The following is a 15,302-nucleotide window of genomic DNA, read 5'->3' as shown; positions in this document are numbered from 1 at the left end:
GAGTGCGAGCGAGCGAGAGAGCGAGAGAGAGTGCGAGCGAGCGAGCGAGCGAGAGAGAGGGAGAGAGAGAGAGCGAGAGTCAACAGCACACAGAGAGAGCGAGAGAGAGTGCGAGCGAGCGAGAGAGCGAGAGAGAGGGAGAGAGAGAGAGCGAGAGCCAACAGCACACACACACACACACACACAGTCTTCTCATATCAGCAGCTCTTAGAAGAAACCCAACATTATTCTGACCAGTAATTACATTCAACGATTGATCAAAAGACACTGAAGAGCCACATTTACCACCGTGTCACATCAAACGATCTGAAAGAGAATAAACAGAGTGCTCTCATGACCAAACTGCCCATCATCTGTCATGCTGAACACACACAGTACAGTATCACCTTTCATACAAGCAGAAGCTCAAAGTGCTGTTAAATAGTGTAATACATTTGAGTTGTGAAGTCCGATTCACTTGTGTGAATCAGTTCTTTTGAATGAATCAGTCCAAAAATAGATTCAAAAATTTGTTTGCTTCACCTAAAAATCACTGAAATCTACATGTAGAATTTAACAGGCTGAGTGATATTTAAAATATAATATATAGTATATATATATATAATATAGTATATATATATATATATATATATTATATATATATATACACACACATACATACATACATACATACATATTACTATTAATAAATAATATATTATATATAATAAATAAAATAAGTCTAAGATTAATTTAAATAGATTTTACTGTAACTTCCAGTAATTTCTTCTTGCAAGAAAAAATTTGAATCTACTTTTGAATCGACTTTTATTTTAATTCATATATATATATATATATATATATATAATATTCATTCTGTGCAAAAGTCTGGAAAAATAAGTCGATAAGTCGAAGTAGATTTTTCAGTTTTACTTGCATTAAACATTTTAAATGCACTTTTTGAAGCTAAAGATTTCAGATGTTAAGATCTAAAATGATGAAAAAGCCTTTTATATATTGTAAATATATATTTGTTTAATGCAAAAGCATGAAAAAGCCTATGATTATTTTGAATGCAGATTTTACAGTGTTTTACATGTATTAAACATTTTGAGTTTAAATTTTAAGTTTTTTCATTTTACTAGCTTCAATGTTAAATGTCAAAATGTTGTGCAAAATGTAATGCAAGTAAACCTGGCTGTCTGCATGAAACAATGGGGAAAAAACACCTTTTGCCATTTCAAAAAGAAAAAACAGAATGCAGAATATCATCAGAAGGCAGAAAACAGATTTCTCTTAGTTCTGTGGCCCAGTGCTGTTTCCACCCCACTGAAAGTGAAATGAATCTGCAGGAAATGGCTTTAGCACACAGACATGAGTCGCATCGGTGGCCATTACAGTAATAACTGCGGCTGAGTGGATGTTTAAAGCGTGAGTCAGTCGACATGCCGCACTGCGATTGGGAGTTTAAGCAACTCACACCAATTACCAGTGTTTTCATTCCATTATAGGCCATCCCTCAAGACCCGCGCCGCACTCGCCCCGCAGCGGCCACAATTAATCGCTTGTGTTATGACACACGTGAGCTCAAACCGACGGCGACTGTAAATCCAGTCTGGAGTCAGAGACTGCATTTCTGCCTTCTTTAGCACTAAATACTGCAGCTCTTGACCTTAACACGATTAATTAAATGAAAACAATGCATAGAACAAAAGACAAAACAAGCAATCATCCAAAACACCCTAGCAACATCTTAATTACCACCCAAAACACCCTAGCAACCTCATAACTACCACCCAAAATCCCTAGCAACCTAATAACTACCACCCAAAAATCCCTAGCAACCATATAGCAGCTGCTGGACCAAAAAACACTCAACAAACTTCTTAGCAACACCCTAGCAACCATCCAAAACATACTAGCAACCTCATAACTACCACCCAAAACACCCTAGCAACCTCATAACTACCACCCAAAAATCCCTAGCAACCATATAGCAGCTGCTGGACCAAAAAACACTCAACAAACTTCTTAGCAACACCCTAGCAACCATCCAAAACATACTAGCAACCTCATAACTACCACCCAAAACACCCTAGCAACCTCATAACTACCACCCAAAAATCCCTAGCAACCATATAGCAGCTGCTGGACCAAAAAACACTCAACAAACTTCTTAGCAACACCCTAGCAACCATCCAAAACATACTAGCAACCTCATAACTACCACCCAAAACACCCTAGCAACCTCATAACTACCACCCAAAAATCCCTAGCAACCATATAGCAGCTGCTGGACCAAAAAACACTCAACAAACTTCTTAGCAACACCCTAGCAACCATCCAAAACATACTAGCAACCTCATAACTACCACCCAAAACACCCTAGCAACCTCATAACTACCACCCAAAAATCCCTAGCAACCATATAGCAGCTGCTGGACCAAAAAACACTCAACAAACTTCTTAGCAACACCCTAGCAACCATCCAAAACATACTAGCAACCTCATAACTACCACCCAAAACACCCTAGCAACCTCATAACTACCACCCAAAAATCCCTAGCAACCATATAGCAGCTGCTGGACCAAAAAACACTCATCAAACTTCTTAGCAACACCCTAGCAACCACCCAAAAATCCTAGCAACCTCTTAACTACACCCAAAATCCCTAGGCAGTCATGGCCTAATGGTTAGAGAGTCAAACTTGTAACCCGAAGGTCGTGGATTCGAGTCTCAGTGCCGGTAGTGATGACTTTTTTTCACTACAGCAACTCCTGGACAAAAAACAAACAAACAAACAAAAAACACTCTCAATGTTAACACGATGAATTAAATTAAAACGAGGCACAGAAGTAAAGACATAACGTTGGTTCTCATTGGCACTGCAATTGCATGTTCCTTGACTCATTACATCCTGGCAGGCACAAGAAAAGTTTACTCAAGAATACTCCATCTGTATAGTTTCCAGTTAAATCAAAGCTCTCCTCGGTATTAGTTTTTAGCATGTATTCGTCCGTACGCTGCACGGGTTTGTCACATTAGCAGCGGTTGAACCGAGCGGCTCAATTTAAAGCACTTTGGGGTTCTCGACAGAATGCAATCCATATTTTGTGCCGTTCCTGGGCCAAAAACCTGAGTGGTGAATAATGTACGGTAGAGCTGAACAGGGTGGAAATGAGCAAACACAGACGCTGAATTTATTACCGCCTCTAATGGGCCAAATGCATTACAATGCCATTTGTAATATGTTGCGCTACACAACCTTTCTGCCTATTACAAATTAATGCAAGGTTGGAGACGATAGATGCTCCAGTTCAGTCTCCAGACTTTCAGAAACACAATAAACTTTCAGAAGAGACACTTGTAACGGCCAAAACTATGTTTTTGCATGCATCACATTATAGTGCGGTGTGCCCTTTAAGAGACTGATCACTTAACTTATAACGCGCGCTATGTGGTGATGACGTAGAAGGACTACGTGCCTGTGTAATGAGAACCACTATGGATGATAAGTTCGCTCTGCCTTCTTGTTATTATTTTGTCTTGACTTTTATTTGTAACGCCCAGAAAGAGTTAATCTCTCATGTATGAGAGGAGCGCGTTGCCGTGTACCAGCCATTAAATGTGTGGGACACCAACTCTTCGTTTCCATCTCTTTCATTTCATGGATTTAACGAGTTATCCGAGTCAAAGCGTTACACACTTCAGCTGCACGATCAAATCAAATTATAGCTCTGATTCTGCTGCATCTTATGGAAGAACTCAAAGCATTCAGCATATTTTATGCAAAGGTTTGGGGTCGGAAGATTTTTTTATGTTTTTGAAACCTTTCTTCTGCTCACCAAGGCTGCGTTTATTTGATACAAAATACAGTAATAATTGTGAAATATTATAATAATTTAAAACAAGTGTTCTCTATGTGAATCTATGTAAAAAAAAAAAAAAAGTATTTCTGTGATCAAAGCTGAATTTGCAGCATCATTACTCCAGTTTTCAGTGTTACATGATCCTTCAGAAATCATTCTAATATACCGATGTTGAATATTTTTGTGGAAACCCTAACAACCATATCACAGTTTTTGGTCAATAAAACATGCAACAAAAAAAAAACAAGTCTAAAAACTTCTTAGCAACACCCTAGCAACCACCAGAACAGCCTAGAAAGCTCATGGCCAAAACTTAGAACATCGTAGCAACTGTATAGCAAAAGCTGGAAAATAAAACACATAAAATACAACCTAGAATCTGTTTAGCAACCACCCAGTACACCCTAGCAACCATATAGTAGCTGCTCGACCAAAAAATACTGTACAGATTCTTAGCAACACCCTAGCAAGCACCCAGAACACCCTAGCAACCATATAGCATCTGCTCGACCAAACAACACTGTACAGATTCTTAGCAACACCCTAGCAAGCACCCAGAACACCCTAGCAACCATATAATAGCTGCTCGACCATACAACACTGTACAGATTCTTAGCAACACCCTAGCAAGCACCCAGAACACCCTAGCAACCATATAATAGCTGCTCGACCAAACAACACTGTACAGATTCTTAGCAACACCCTAGCAAGCACCCAGAACACCCTAGCAACCATATAATAGCTGCTCGACCAAACAACACTGTACAGATTCTTAGCAACACCCTAGCAAGCACCCAGAACACCCTAGCAACCATATAATAGCTGCTCGACCAAACAACACTGTACAGATTCTTAGCAACACCCTAGCAAGCACCCAGAACACCCTAGCAACCATATAATAGCTGCTCGACCAAACAACACTGTACAGATTCTTAGCAACACCCTAGCAAGCACCCAGAACACCCTAGCAACCATATAGCATCTGCTCGACCAAACAACACTGTACAGATTCTTAGCAACACCCTAGCATTCATTCAGAACACCCTAGCAACCTCATAACTACCACTCAAAAACCCTAGCAAGCATATAGCAGCTCCTGGCCACAAAACACTTTACAAATTTCTTAGCAACACCCTAGCGAACACCCTAGCAACCATCCAGCAACCCTGGTGACACAACAGTGAGTTTTGAACAAGCATTTAACTTAAGCTGAATCTTACAAAGGCCTTAAAACATTCAATGTTTACATAATAAATATTCTTTAAAAAGTATTAAAATGCAGCATGTAACTCGCAAACACCCTGGCAACCACGCAAGACACCCTAGCAACAAGAATGAAACACAGATTTCCTTTATTAAAAGTGGAGTTTGCTTTAAGATCTGCCACTGTATGAAATGTGTTTAGTGGCGATGTGAGAAACACACACAACAAAGCTTTTCCTGATGGCTTTGGACAGGAGAAAGGCTTCGGGGGGGAATATCACAGCTTGTGTTGGCCGCGACGATGACGGCTTCTCTCAGCCAAACGCAGTGAGCAGATCCGCTCCGAACCCCTGACCGCACTCGTGTTCAGCGGCTCTGACGCCCGCGGGCACGGCTCCACTCCCATGAGCCTCCTCTGACGAGCCCCAGCCGCACACGTGGACACATGTGAAAACAATTACATTAAATGCATGTGCTCGGCTACTTGTGCTAAATTACACAGGTTAGTGAATTAAGGGCCATTTACATAGTTGAACTCTCCCTTCTCTCGTCAGCCGCAGCAATGATGCTGCTGTCATTAACGCCAATGAAGGAATCTGGCATTTGATTTGAGCTTTAATCTCCGAGTTAGCATCCAGATCAGCGTTCAAACCCACAGCACGGCCCTCAGTACACACTGAGACTGGAATAGCATACTATGCCTATGATTGATGCAGTATACATAGTACTTGTATACGTGTATAATATGCAAATGTCCTATATGCATGAAATATCCAGATGACCTACTAATGTGCACACTGCATGGAATATGTTGTATCCCATAATGCAGTGCACTCAACCTACATGCAGTCTAGCAAAAGAAATGCCAACTGTGATTTTAAACATGCTTTATGATTCATTATTTGATCAGGCTGAAGCAGTAAATAAATATTTACACAAATTTTGACTATAAAATGCTAAAAAATAAATATTTTATCTGGATGCTGAATTAAACGTGCAATAGTATGTGACAATGTTTGAAGCATTCATCAGGGAATAATGCATACTGTTTGACTAAAATAATAGTACAGTAGGCAGCACACAGAACATACTGTGCAGTATTCAGTAAAGAGTAAGCTAGTATTCCCTTCTGAACATGATGCATGAAGGATTGCAGTGATCAGAATAGCATACTACCAGTCCAGCTATATCTATATTTTTCCAGAAATGGTAATCGTAGTATGCTAGTATGCTATTTTGAATATGCAGTAGGTTGTTTGAAAAACAAAACTGCATACTGCCTACTACAAAATGCACCATATTTCACAGTATACTGCAAGCTGTTTAATATAGTTTTTAATGCATTAAAAATGCTTAATTATTCTTAAAACTTTAGAAAAGTTAAGAAATATTTATTTATATATATATATATATATATATTTATTTATTTATATATATATATATATATATACACACATATATAAATAAAGAATTATTTAAACATATATAGAGAGAGATAAATTAAAAATTTTTATTAAAATATTATTTTATACATGTAATGTACTTTTAAGTTTTATGTATACTGTACATACAGTAGTAAAATATAGTAAATGCTTAAAAAAATAAAAATACTATTTTTACTATGTTTTAAAAATACTATTTTAACAACAAATTAAAAAACATATTTTTAAATATATATTTTTTTACTTTTAAGTTCATATAGTAAAATAAAATGCAGTTTAAAAATACTACTAATATTTTTTTCCCAACACAATAACCAGCATCTAGCTATCATCTTACAAATAAATCATAAATCTGCTTTTAAAAACAAATTGTGTTGTATCTTTTGGCAGTCTGATCAGGTAAAAGCCAGTAAAGAGATAAATAAAGGTTGCTATCACTTCCAGTTCATTCATCACACTGTAAATGGAAGGTCAAGTCAAGTGCATTGCATTATGGGATACAGTATTCCACACAGTGTGCTCTGGTTGTACATTGTGCATTTTGACAAACGCAGTATTTCAGTCAGGTATTCAATACACAACATACAGCAGCACTAGTATGAGTAGTACAGTAGTGTGTTATTGTGTAACTCTCTCTTTCTGAGTGGGTTGTGTGGAGGTAAATCACAGCAGTGTGTGAGTCCGTGTTAAACAGTGTCTGCGTGCGGATCGAAGCTCGTCTCCTCATAACTCTTGCTGGAAGTACCCGACGCGACACGCTCACAAATCACGCTCACCATTAATATCCTCAATGAGAGCGCGAGCCTTCTACAGCTCCTGAACTTTATGGTGTTTCCATTGATCAGCGATCCACAACAACAAAACTGCTGCTTATTTATCGCTCTGGAGTGTTACTCAGGCCCTGATTAAAACATCTGTCACATATGGGACGCTGAAAAAGGGTAAATGATCGCTGCTGTTTCCATTAGCCTCTGGAGAGAGAGAGACAGAGAGCCGGCAGTCAGCGGAGCAAAGCAGGACATTTGAACAGAGACTCATTTAGATTTGAATCAAAGGTTACGATCATTAGAGCAGAATGTACCGCGTTAACACTGACCTGAGACCAGCTCGACTGACCCACAGCACCAGACCAGTGTCTGTTAGAGACCGACTGTAACTAAAGCTGATGAGGAGATCAACAGGTCTACGAGGAGTAATTAAGTGCCCTAATCAGGTGCCAGCTGTAGTTATGCACTGAAAGACCAAATACTGTACAGTGTTCCTACACCGCTGCTGAATCTACAGCAAACAGAAATTAATAAACAGACAGTAAATCATTCAAGGCTGCACGCAAAAATAATCAAACAGCACGATCAGAATAGTGTGATTCACGAACAAATGACTCTTATGAACAGATTGGTATTGGTTTGAATCAGTGTAATTCAAACCAATCAGTCTAGTGAGTAAATTGATGATTTACTCAAACTATATATATATATATATATATACATACACACACACAATATTTTAAATGATTGCTTATTGTATAAAAGTCATTCAGTGGATCACATAATATTAAAGATAGAAGAATCAGAAGATAAGAAATCACATAAAATCACATTCAGCCACTTGATCTGATCCAATAATTTACTTCATCTTCTATCTTTCAATAATTTAACTAATACATTTTTAAAAATTACATACTGTTTATATAAATATATATATATATATATATACACACACATACATACATATTTGGTTGTTTGTATTACATAAATATAAGCTTAGTAAGTAATGAACGTATGAATAAAAAATAAATGTTTATTTATTTATTCATAAAACATGTTACATAAATTGCTATTTGTTTTTTTAAAAAGATTAAATATTTGATCTGTTTACTTGCATGTCATGTGATCTGTCATGTGATCTTTAACTGACATTAGAGACCTGTGAACATGCAAATGTGTTGAAATATGAACTTAAAATCTCATGGATACTTCAAGTATATATTTCAGCTCAAAGGGGTTTGACTGATAAATACCTGATATACTGAATCACATTCACACACCCTTCTAGCATCACTGCATTGTCTGAGAGACACAGTGAGACAGGCGACGTCGAGCCTGAATTCTGTCCGTGGATATGAACTCTTTAGGTAAAGGGCGGCAGATGAACTGTTGGACAGAGTTATAAACACCAGCGCCGTGATTGCTGCGATTAAGGATGCTGCTTTTGTTAGCAACACTAAATGAGGAAAACCACCCCAAGAATGTCAACGCAACACAGCTGAAACGTCAGCATACACTCCTCCATATGGTCTCGGCTCCCGTTTGTGTGTGTGTCAGGCGTGTGCTGTAATGTGCTTGGACTCACAGGCGATCCGGACGTGGGCTTTACGGCTCTTGGTGGTTCCTGCCGAGCTCCAGGCCACACACTGACACCAGAAATCCTCCAGACCGAAGAGCTCCTCCACCTGCTGACGGGTGATCTCGATACTGGCCTCCCGCACCACCAGACCTGCACACACACACGTTTGTTTTTGTGAATTGTGGGGACATTCCATAGGTGTAATGGTTTTTATACTGTACAAACTGTATATTCTATTGCCCTACACCAACCCTACTCCTAACCCTACCCCTTACAGGAAACTTTGTGCATTTTAACTTTCTTAAAAAAAAAAAACTCACTTTGTATGATTTATAAGTGTTTTGAAAAATGGGGACATGGGGTAATGTCCTCATAAGTCACCTTCTCCTTGTAATACCTGTCATACCCATGTCATTATACAAACTTGTGTCCTTATGTGTCACACAAACGCAGACACACACACACACACACACACACACACACACACAGACACACTCCCACAGACACAGAGACACTCGCACGCACTCGCACACACACACACACACACACACAGAAGGGCTGAGGATGTGCAGTCAAACAGCTCAAACACATGACCTCTACCCATTAACCAAGTGTTTTCTGAAACGAGCTGGATGTTGTAAAGCCCTCAAGCAGTAATTTCAGCTCTATCCACTTAAAGAGAGAACGACTGGATCTTCAAGACTGCCTGTCAAGATTGCAGTGTCAATAACACAACTTATTCTGCAACTATTTTATAAAAAGCTGAGCTTTAGTGTTTTTACCACACATCTGCTTTACACTGTACCTATATAATCGTGGTAAAAACATGGGTAATGCATGGGTGTTTAGCTGTAAACATTATAGAAATAACAATTATAAATATTATAAAATATATTTAAAATAATTATGAAAATTACATTCATTATGATTATTATATTAAAATAATTTTAAAATAAAGAATTATTATAAAATAAGCAAAATTGTTTAAGATATATGGAGTTTAGTACGTCAATAATCCACCCGATGTTATTCATCTGTGAGTTTACTACACATCTGCTTAAAATCGTACATGTACAATCATATTAAATTTAGACTAATGCATGAAACTTCAGCTCATAAAAATATAAAAATAACAACTGGAATAAAAAAATAAATAAAAATAAAATAATTAAAAAAAAATTATATATATATATATATTACATATATTAAATAGAATATTATTATGATAATATAAAAATAATGTAAAATATTAGAAACACTTAATTTATTATTTATTAATATTATTACTATTAGTAATGTTTGTAATTATTTTTATATTATTATTTAAAAATATAATTTTATATATGAAAAATAGTTACAAGAAATAATAATTATTATAAAAGAATTAGAAAAATCTTGTTCAAAACAGAGTTTAACATGTCAAACTGCAATATGTAACTCCCATGTTATTTCAAAGCAAAAAATGGTTTCATAATCTCTCAACAAATGCAATAAATTGCTCCATCACTGAAATTACTATCCTTTCTATCTGGCCACACAAGCTCTTGGTTATAATGCACAGCTCCATCTAGAAGACAACTGAAATTTCTAAACTTGCGAGCTTATTTTGACACCATGATATAAACCCAGTGTTGATTTTTCCACAAATCTGCTTCACACGGCTCCTAAAAACACCCCATAATCGTGGTAAAATCAGAGTAACGCATGTCACATTTCTTCAGCTAATAAAGATCAGCTGATGGATGCATGAATCATACTGATACTGCTCTGCTGAAATCTATCATTCTGTATGCTTCACTCACATGTTGAGTGCTTCTATGTGTTTTGTGGCACTCATAAACACACACACACACATGACACTGATGTGTGAGCGTGCTCAAACACACACACTCGGGCCGGAACGGTTGTGTTGGGCTCAGATGGACTGCCAGGATGATTGAGCTTGTTTGGACTCTTTCGTGTCTGTATTTTACTCCTCCAGCCGTATATTTCATCATTTATGGCGGGGACTTGGCTTGGCTAATCCGATCAGAAACATGACGTAGTCTCTGTAAGAGGAGACGTGAGACGCAGCTGTCTTCGCACGCAGACGCTGGAATAGCTCCTCGCGGTGCGCTGAATTTGTGCGAGGTGTGTGTGTGTGTGTGTGTCGGATCCCAACGGGCCCCAGAGGTGGTTTTCGGGCACAGGTTGTGATTGTGTTGCGCAGACAGCGGCTCCAGCCTGAGCACACACACACACACACACACACACACACACACACACAGACTCACACTCCCACACTCCCACAGACACACACACTCCCACAGACACTCGCACGCACTCGCACACACACACACACACACACACGCTGAGGATGAACATGGGTAATGCATGGGTGTTTAGCTGTAAACATTATAGAAATAACAATTATAAATATTATAAAATATATTTAAAATAATTATGAAAATTACATTCATTATGATTATTATATTAAAATAATTTTAAAATAAAGAATTATTATAAAATAAGCAAAATTGTTTAAGATATATGGAGTTTAGTACGTCAATAATCCACCCGATGTTATTCATCTGTGAGTTTACTACACATCTGCTTAAAATCGTACATGTACAATCATATTAAATTTAGACTAATGCATGAAACTTCAGCTCATAAAAATATAAAAATAACAACTGGAATAAAAAAATAAATAAAAATAAAATAATTAAAAAAAAATTATATATATATATATATTACATATATTAAATAGAATATTATTATGATAATATAAAAATAATGTAAAATATTAGAAACACTTAATTTATTATTTATTAATATTATTACTATTAGTAATGTTCGTAATTATTTTTATATTATTATTTAAAAATATAATTTTATATATGAAAAATAGTTACAAGAAATAATAATTATTATAAAAGAATTAGAAAAATCTTGTTCAAAACAGAGTTTAACATGTCAAACTGCAATATGTAACTCCCATGTTATTTCAAAGCAAAAAATGGTTTCATAATCTCTCAACAAATGCAATAAATTGCTCCATCACTGAAATTACTATCCTTTCTATCTGGCCACACAAGCTCTTGGTTATAATGCACAGCTCCATCTAGAAGACAACTGAAATTTCTAAACTTGCGAGCTTATTTTGACACCATGATATAAACCCAGTGTTGATTTTTCCACAAATCTGCTTCACACGGCTCCTAAAAACACCCCATAATCGTGGTAAAATCAGAGTAACGCATGTCACATTTCTTCAGCTAATAAAGATCAGCTGATGGATGCATGAATCATACTGATACTGCTCTGCTGAAATCTATCATTCTGTATGCTTCACTCACATGTTGAGTGCTTCTATGTGTTTTGTGGCACTCATAAACACACACACACACATGACACTGATGTGTGAGCGTGCTCAAACACACACACTCGGGCCGGAACGGTTGTGTTGGGCTCAGATGGACTGCCAGGATGATTGAGCTTGTTTGGACTCTTTCGTGTCTGTATTTTACTCCTCCAGCCGTATATTTCATCATTTATGGCGGGGACTTGGCTTGGCTAATCCGATCAGAAACATGACGTAGTCTCTGTAAGAGGAGACGTGAGACGCAGCTGTCTTCGCACGCAGACGCTGGAATAGCTCCTCGCGGTGCGCTGAATTTGTGCGAGGTGTGTGTGTGTGTGTGTGTCGGAGCCCAACGGGCCCCAGAGGTGGTTTTCGGGCACAGGTTGTGATTGTGTTGCGCAGACAGCGGCTCCAGCCTGAGCCGTAAAGTCACAGTAATCCTCTATGCTAATGTGCCGCTCTGCTCTCCTCCAGCTTCTTCTACATACTAATTGCTTGTTGCTTCATCTGCAGACATTTAAAATCACACGTGCACTTGACTCCCTCAAAGAAAAAAAAAATTAATAAAAATAATTATGCAAAATGCAAATATTATATATGAATACGGTTTCTTTTAATTAGTGAGATTTAAATTGGGGAAATGTACTAATATACTTTTTCTATATTAAATAAAAAAATATACATAAAAACTATAAATTGTTATTATTACACACTCAATTTAGTCACAAATTTAAAAAAAATCAGCTTTTTCCCTTCACTAGTTCATGGTACAAGGTCCTGCAGCGTGACAAATTAAAAGTGCAAACATAGGCTCTAAATTAGAATAAAATAATTAAAATATAATATCTAAATATAAATAAATATGAAATAATGAAAATGTTTAAAATTAAAAAAATATGTAAAAATTACCACAAATGATAAAATTATTATTCTCATAACAAATAATATAGATTTTAGAATTATTTTTATAATTTTAAAAATAATTTTTATATTATTAAAAATTTATTAAACATGCAAATTATTTGATAGGAATTTAGCATAAAGAATGCATACTGCAGGACATAAGTTCCATGTTATCATAGAATAATACAGTATAAATATTTTTTTTTTAAAATGTAAAAATTTTAATAATTATGGAAATAATTATAAAAAATATAAAAATTAAAATAAGCAAAATTATGTTTAAAATAGATGTAGATTAACATGTCACACTGCTGTCAATGCTGTTACAGTAAAATAAATGATTAAAAAAATTGAAAATGAACAATTATAAATTAAAAGAATATATACAAAATTATAAAATATATAAAAATAATATAGGTGGCGTTTATCATTTTACACTGCAGGACATAAGGGGAAAAGTGCTTTCATAATCTATCAAGTAATGCAAAAAATATTTGCTCCATTACTGAAATGACTTTCCTTTTTATCTGACCATCTCTCTGTCTTTCTATCTCGGCCATAAAAGCTACTGTTATAATGTGAACCAGCAGTGAAATAGCTAGATAAGCATTGTTTCAGTAAAGTCTCATTCAGGTCCGGCTCCATTCTGGTATGAAACGCTCACTTTTAATCTCAATATTTAATGCTCACTCAGAAATAAGTCACATTATGGAAGTCAAATGCTAGCAAACTCCATCTCATGTTGATGTTCTGTTGTAAATCCTGAAGAGAAACAATACAGCAGTTATTGTACTGTACTGCACACGTTAGAAATGAGCACAAACGGGCCTGTATTCTCTCTCAGGCACAGGAAGACTTATTTACCCGCTTATTAGGATTAGGAATCTAGTGCTGGGACTGAAATGACATTTCTAACGCGCTGAACACAGTTCATGCACTCGCTAGCTCACATTTCTCACACATTCTTCCTGTCCTCCAAAGCCAACAACGACTCCGACTCGGTGTTATATTTACATCAAAACTGCATTATATTGGACGCTACAATGCAGAACGGTTTTATTGGAAATGCAGCGTTCATGTGCAAGCAAATTATTCCTGAGGCCGTCATTCAACTCCTCACAAACTCATTTCAGACGCGCACGGACGAGTCATCAAAGTCTGGCCAGGAAACGATCACATGACGAGAGAGACGTGAAGCCCGTGGGAACGGATGCTCAGTGACCGCGGTGCGATTGACCCTGTTTATGAGCCGCTATGAGCTTCAATAATTAAAGCCTGTGTGATGCTGGAGCTTCAGCCCTCCTCAGACAGAATGCATTAACTGTACTGCACTGTGTTGGTAACACTTTACAATAAGGTTCCTTTAGTTAATGTATTTACTAACATGAAAAAACAACGAACAATACTTTTATTGCAGTGCTTATTAATCTTTGTTAATGTTAGTTAATGAAAATACGGTCAGTTCATGTTAATTAACAGTGCATTAACTAATGTTAACAAGCACAACGTTTGATTTTAATAATGCATTAGTAAATGTTGAAATTAACATGAACTAAGATTAATAAATGCTGTAGAAATAGTTCATGCTTAGTTCATGTTAACGTTATGCTACAGACTTCCATTCACTCCTTGCTTCATTTGATCTCAAACGACTTACCACTACAAGCACGCACAAATCAGGCAACCAACTTGACTTAATTTGCACACGCAATTGTATTGCAAACAACATTTCTGTAAAACCCCTACACATCTCTGACCATTTTTCATTACATTTCAACTACATTTTGTTACCTGTGCACCACCAACCTCTATACCGGTTACTTTTAGACGAACCCTATGCTCCCTTCCCCCCTCCCATCTTTCCTCTGTAGTATCCTCCTCTCTTCCCTCACCTACTCATTTCTCATCGCTGGATGTGAATGCAGCAACTGACACTTTATGCTCTACTTTAACCTCTTGTCTTGACCATATTTGTCCTCTCTCCTCCAGGCCAGCACGGGCTGCCCCTTCTAACCCCTGGTTATCCGATGTTCTTCGTGAGCATCGAATCAAACTCAGGGCAGCAGAGAGAAAATGGCACAAATCAAAAGATCCATCAGACCGGAGTATGTATCAGTCTTTGCGTTCATCTTTCTCTGCGTAAGTCCATACTGCCAAATCTTCATACTTCCACAACAAGATCAACAGCGCTCCAGACACACGTAATCTCTTCAAAA

General features: G+C 37.0%; 1 protein-coding gene across 1 annotated transcript in view; it reads right to left on the bottom strand.

Moving 5' to 3' along the window:
• Positions 1 to 15,302, bottom strand: part of LOC107558977 (netrin receptor UNC5C-like) — a 205,884-nt gene that overhangs the window by 83,772 nt on the left and 106,810 nt on the right. Inside the window, exon 3 of the mRNA XM_016242686.1 lies at positions 8,847 to 8,990. Coding sequence (XP_016098172.1) covers positions 8,847 to 8,990 — 144 coding nt within the window. The remainder of the gene's footprint in view (positions 1 to 8,846; positions 8,991 to 15,302) is intronic.

Source organism: Sinocyclocheilus grahami, unplaced genomic scaffold (assembly GCF_001515645.1).
Source record: "Sinocyclocheilus grahami isolate Dianchi unplaced genomic scaffold, SAMN03320097.WGS_v1.1 scaffold669.1, whole genome shotgun sequence".
NCBI classification, from domain to species: Eukaryota; Metazoa; Chordata; class Actinopteri; order Cypriniformes; family Cyprinidae; genus Sinocyclocheilus; species Sinocyclocheilus grahami.
Note: the sequence above shows the minus strand (reverse complement) of the source record. Positions and strands in the feature narration are given on the sequence as shown.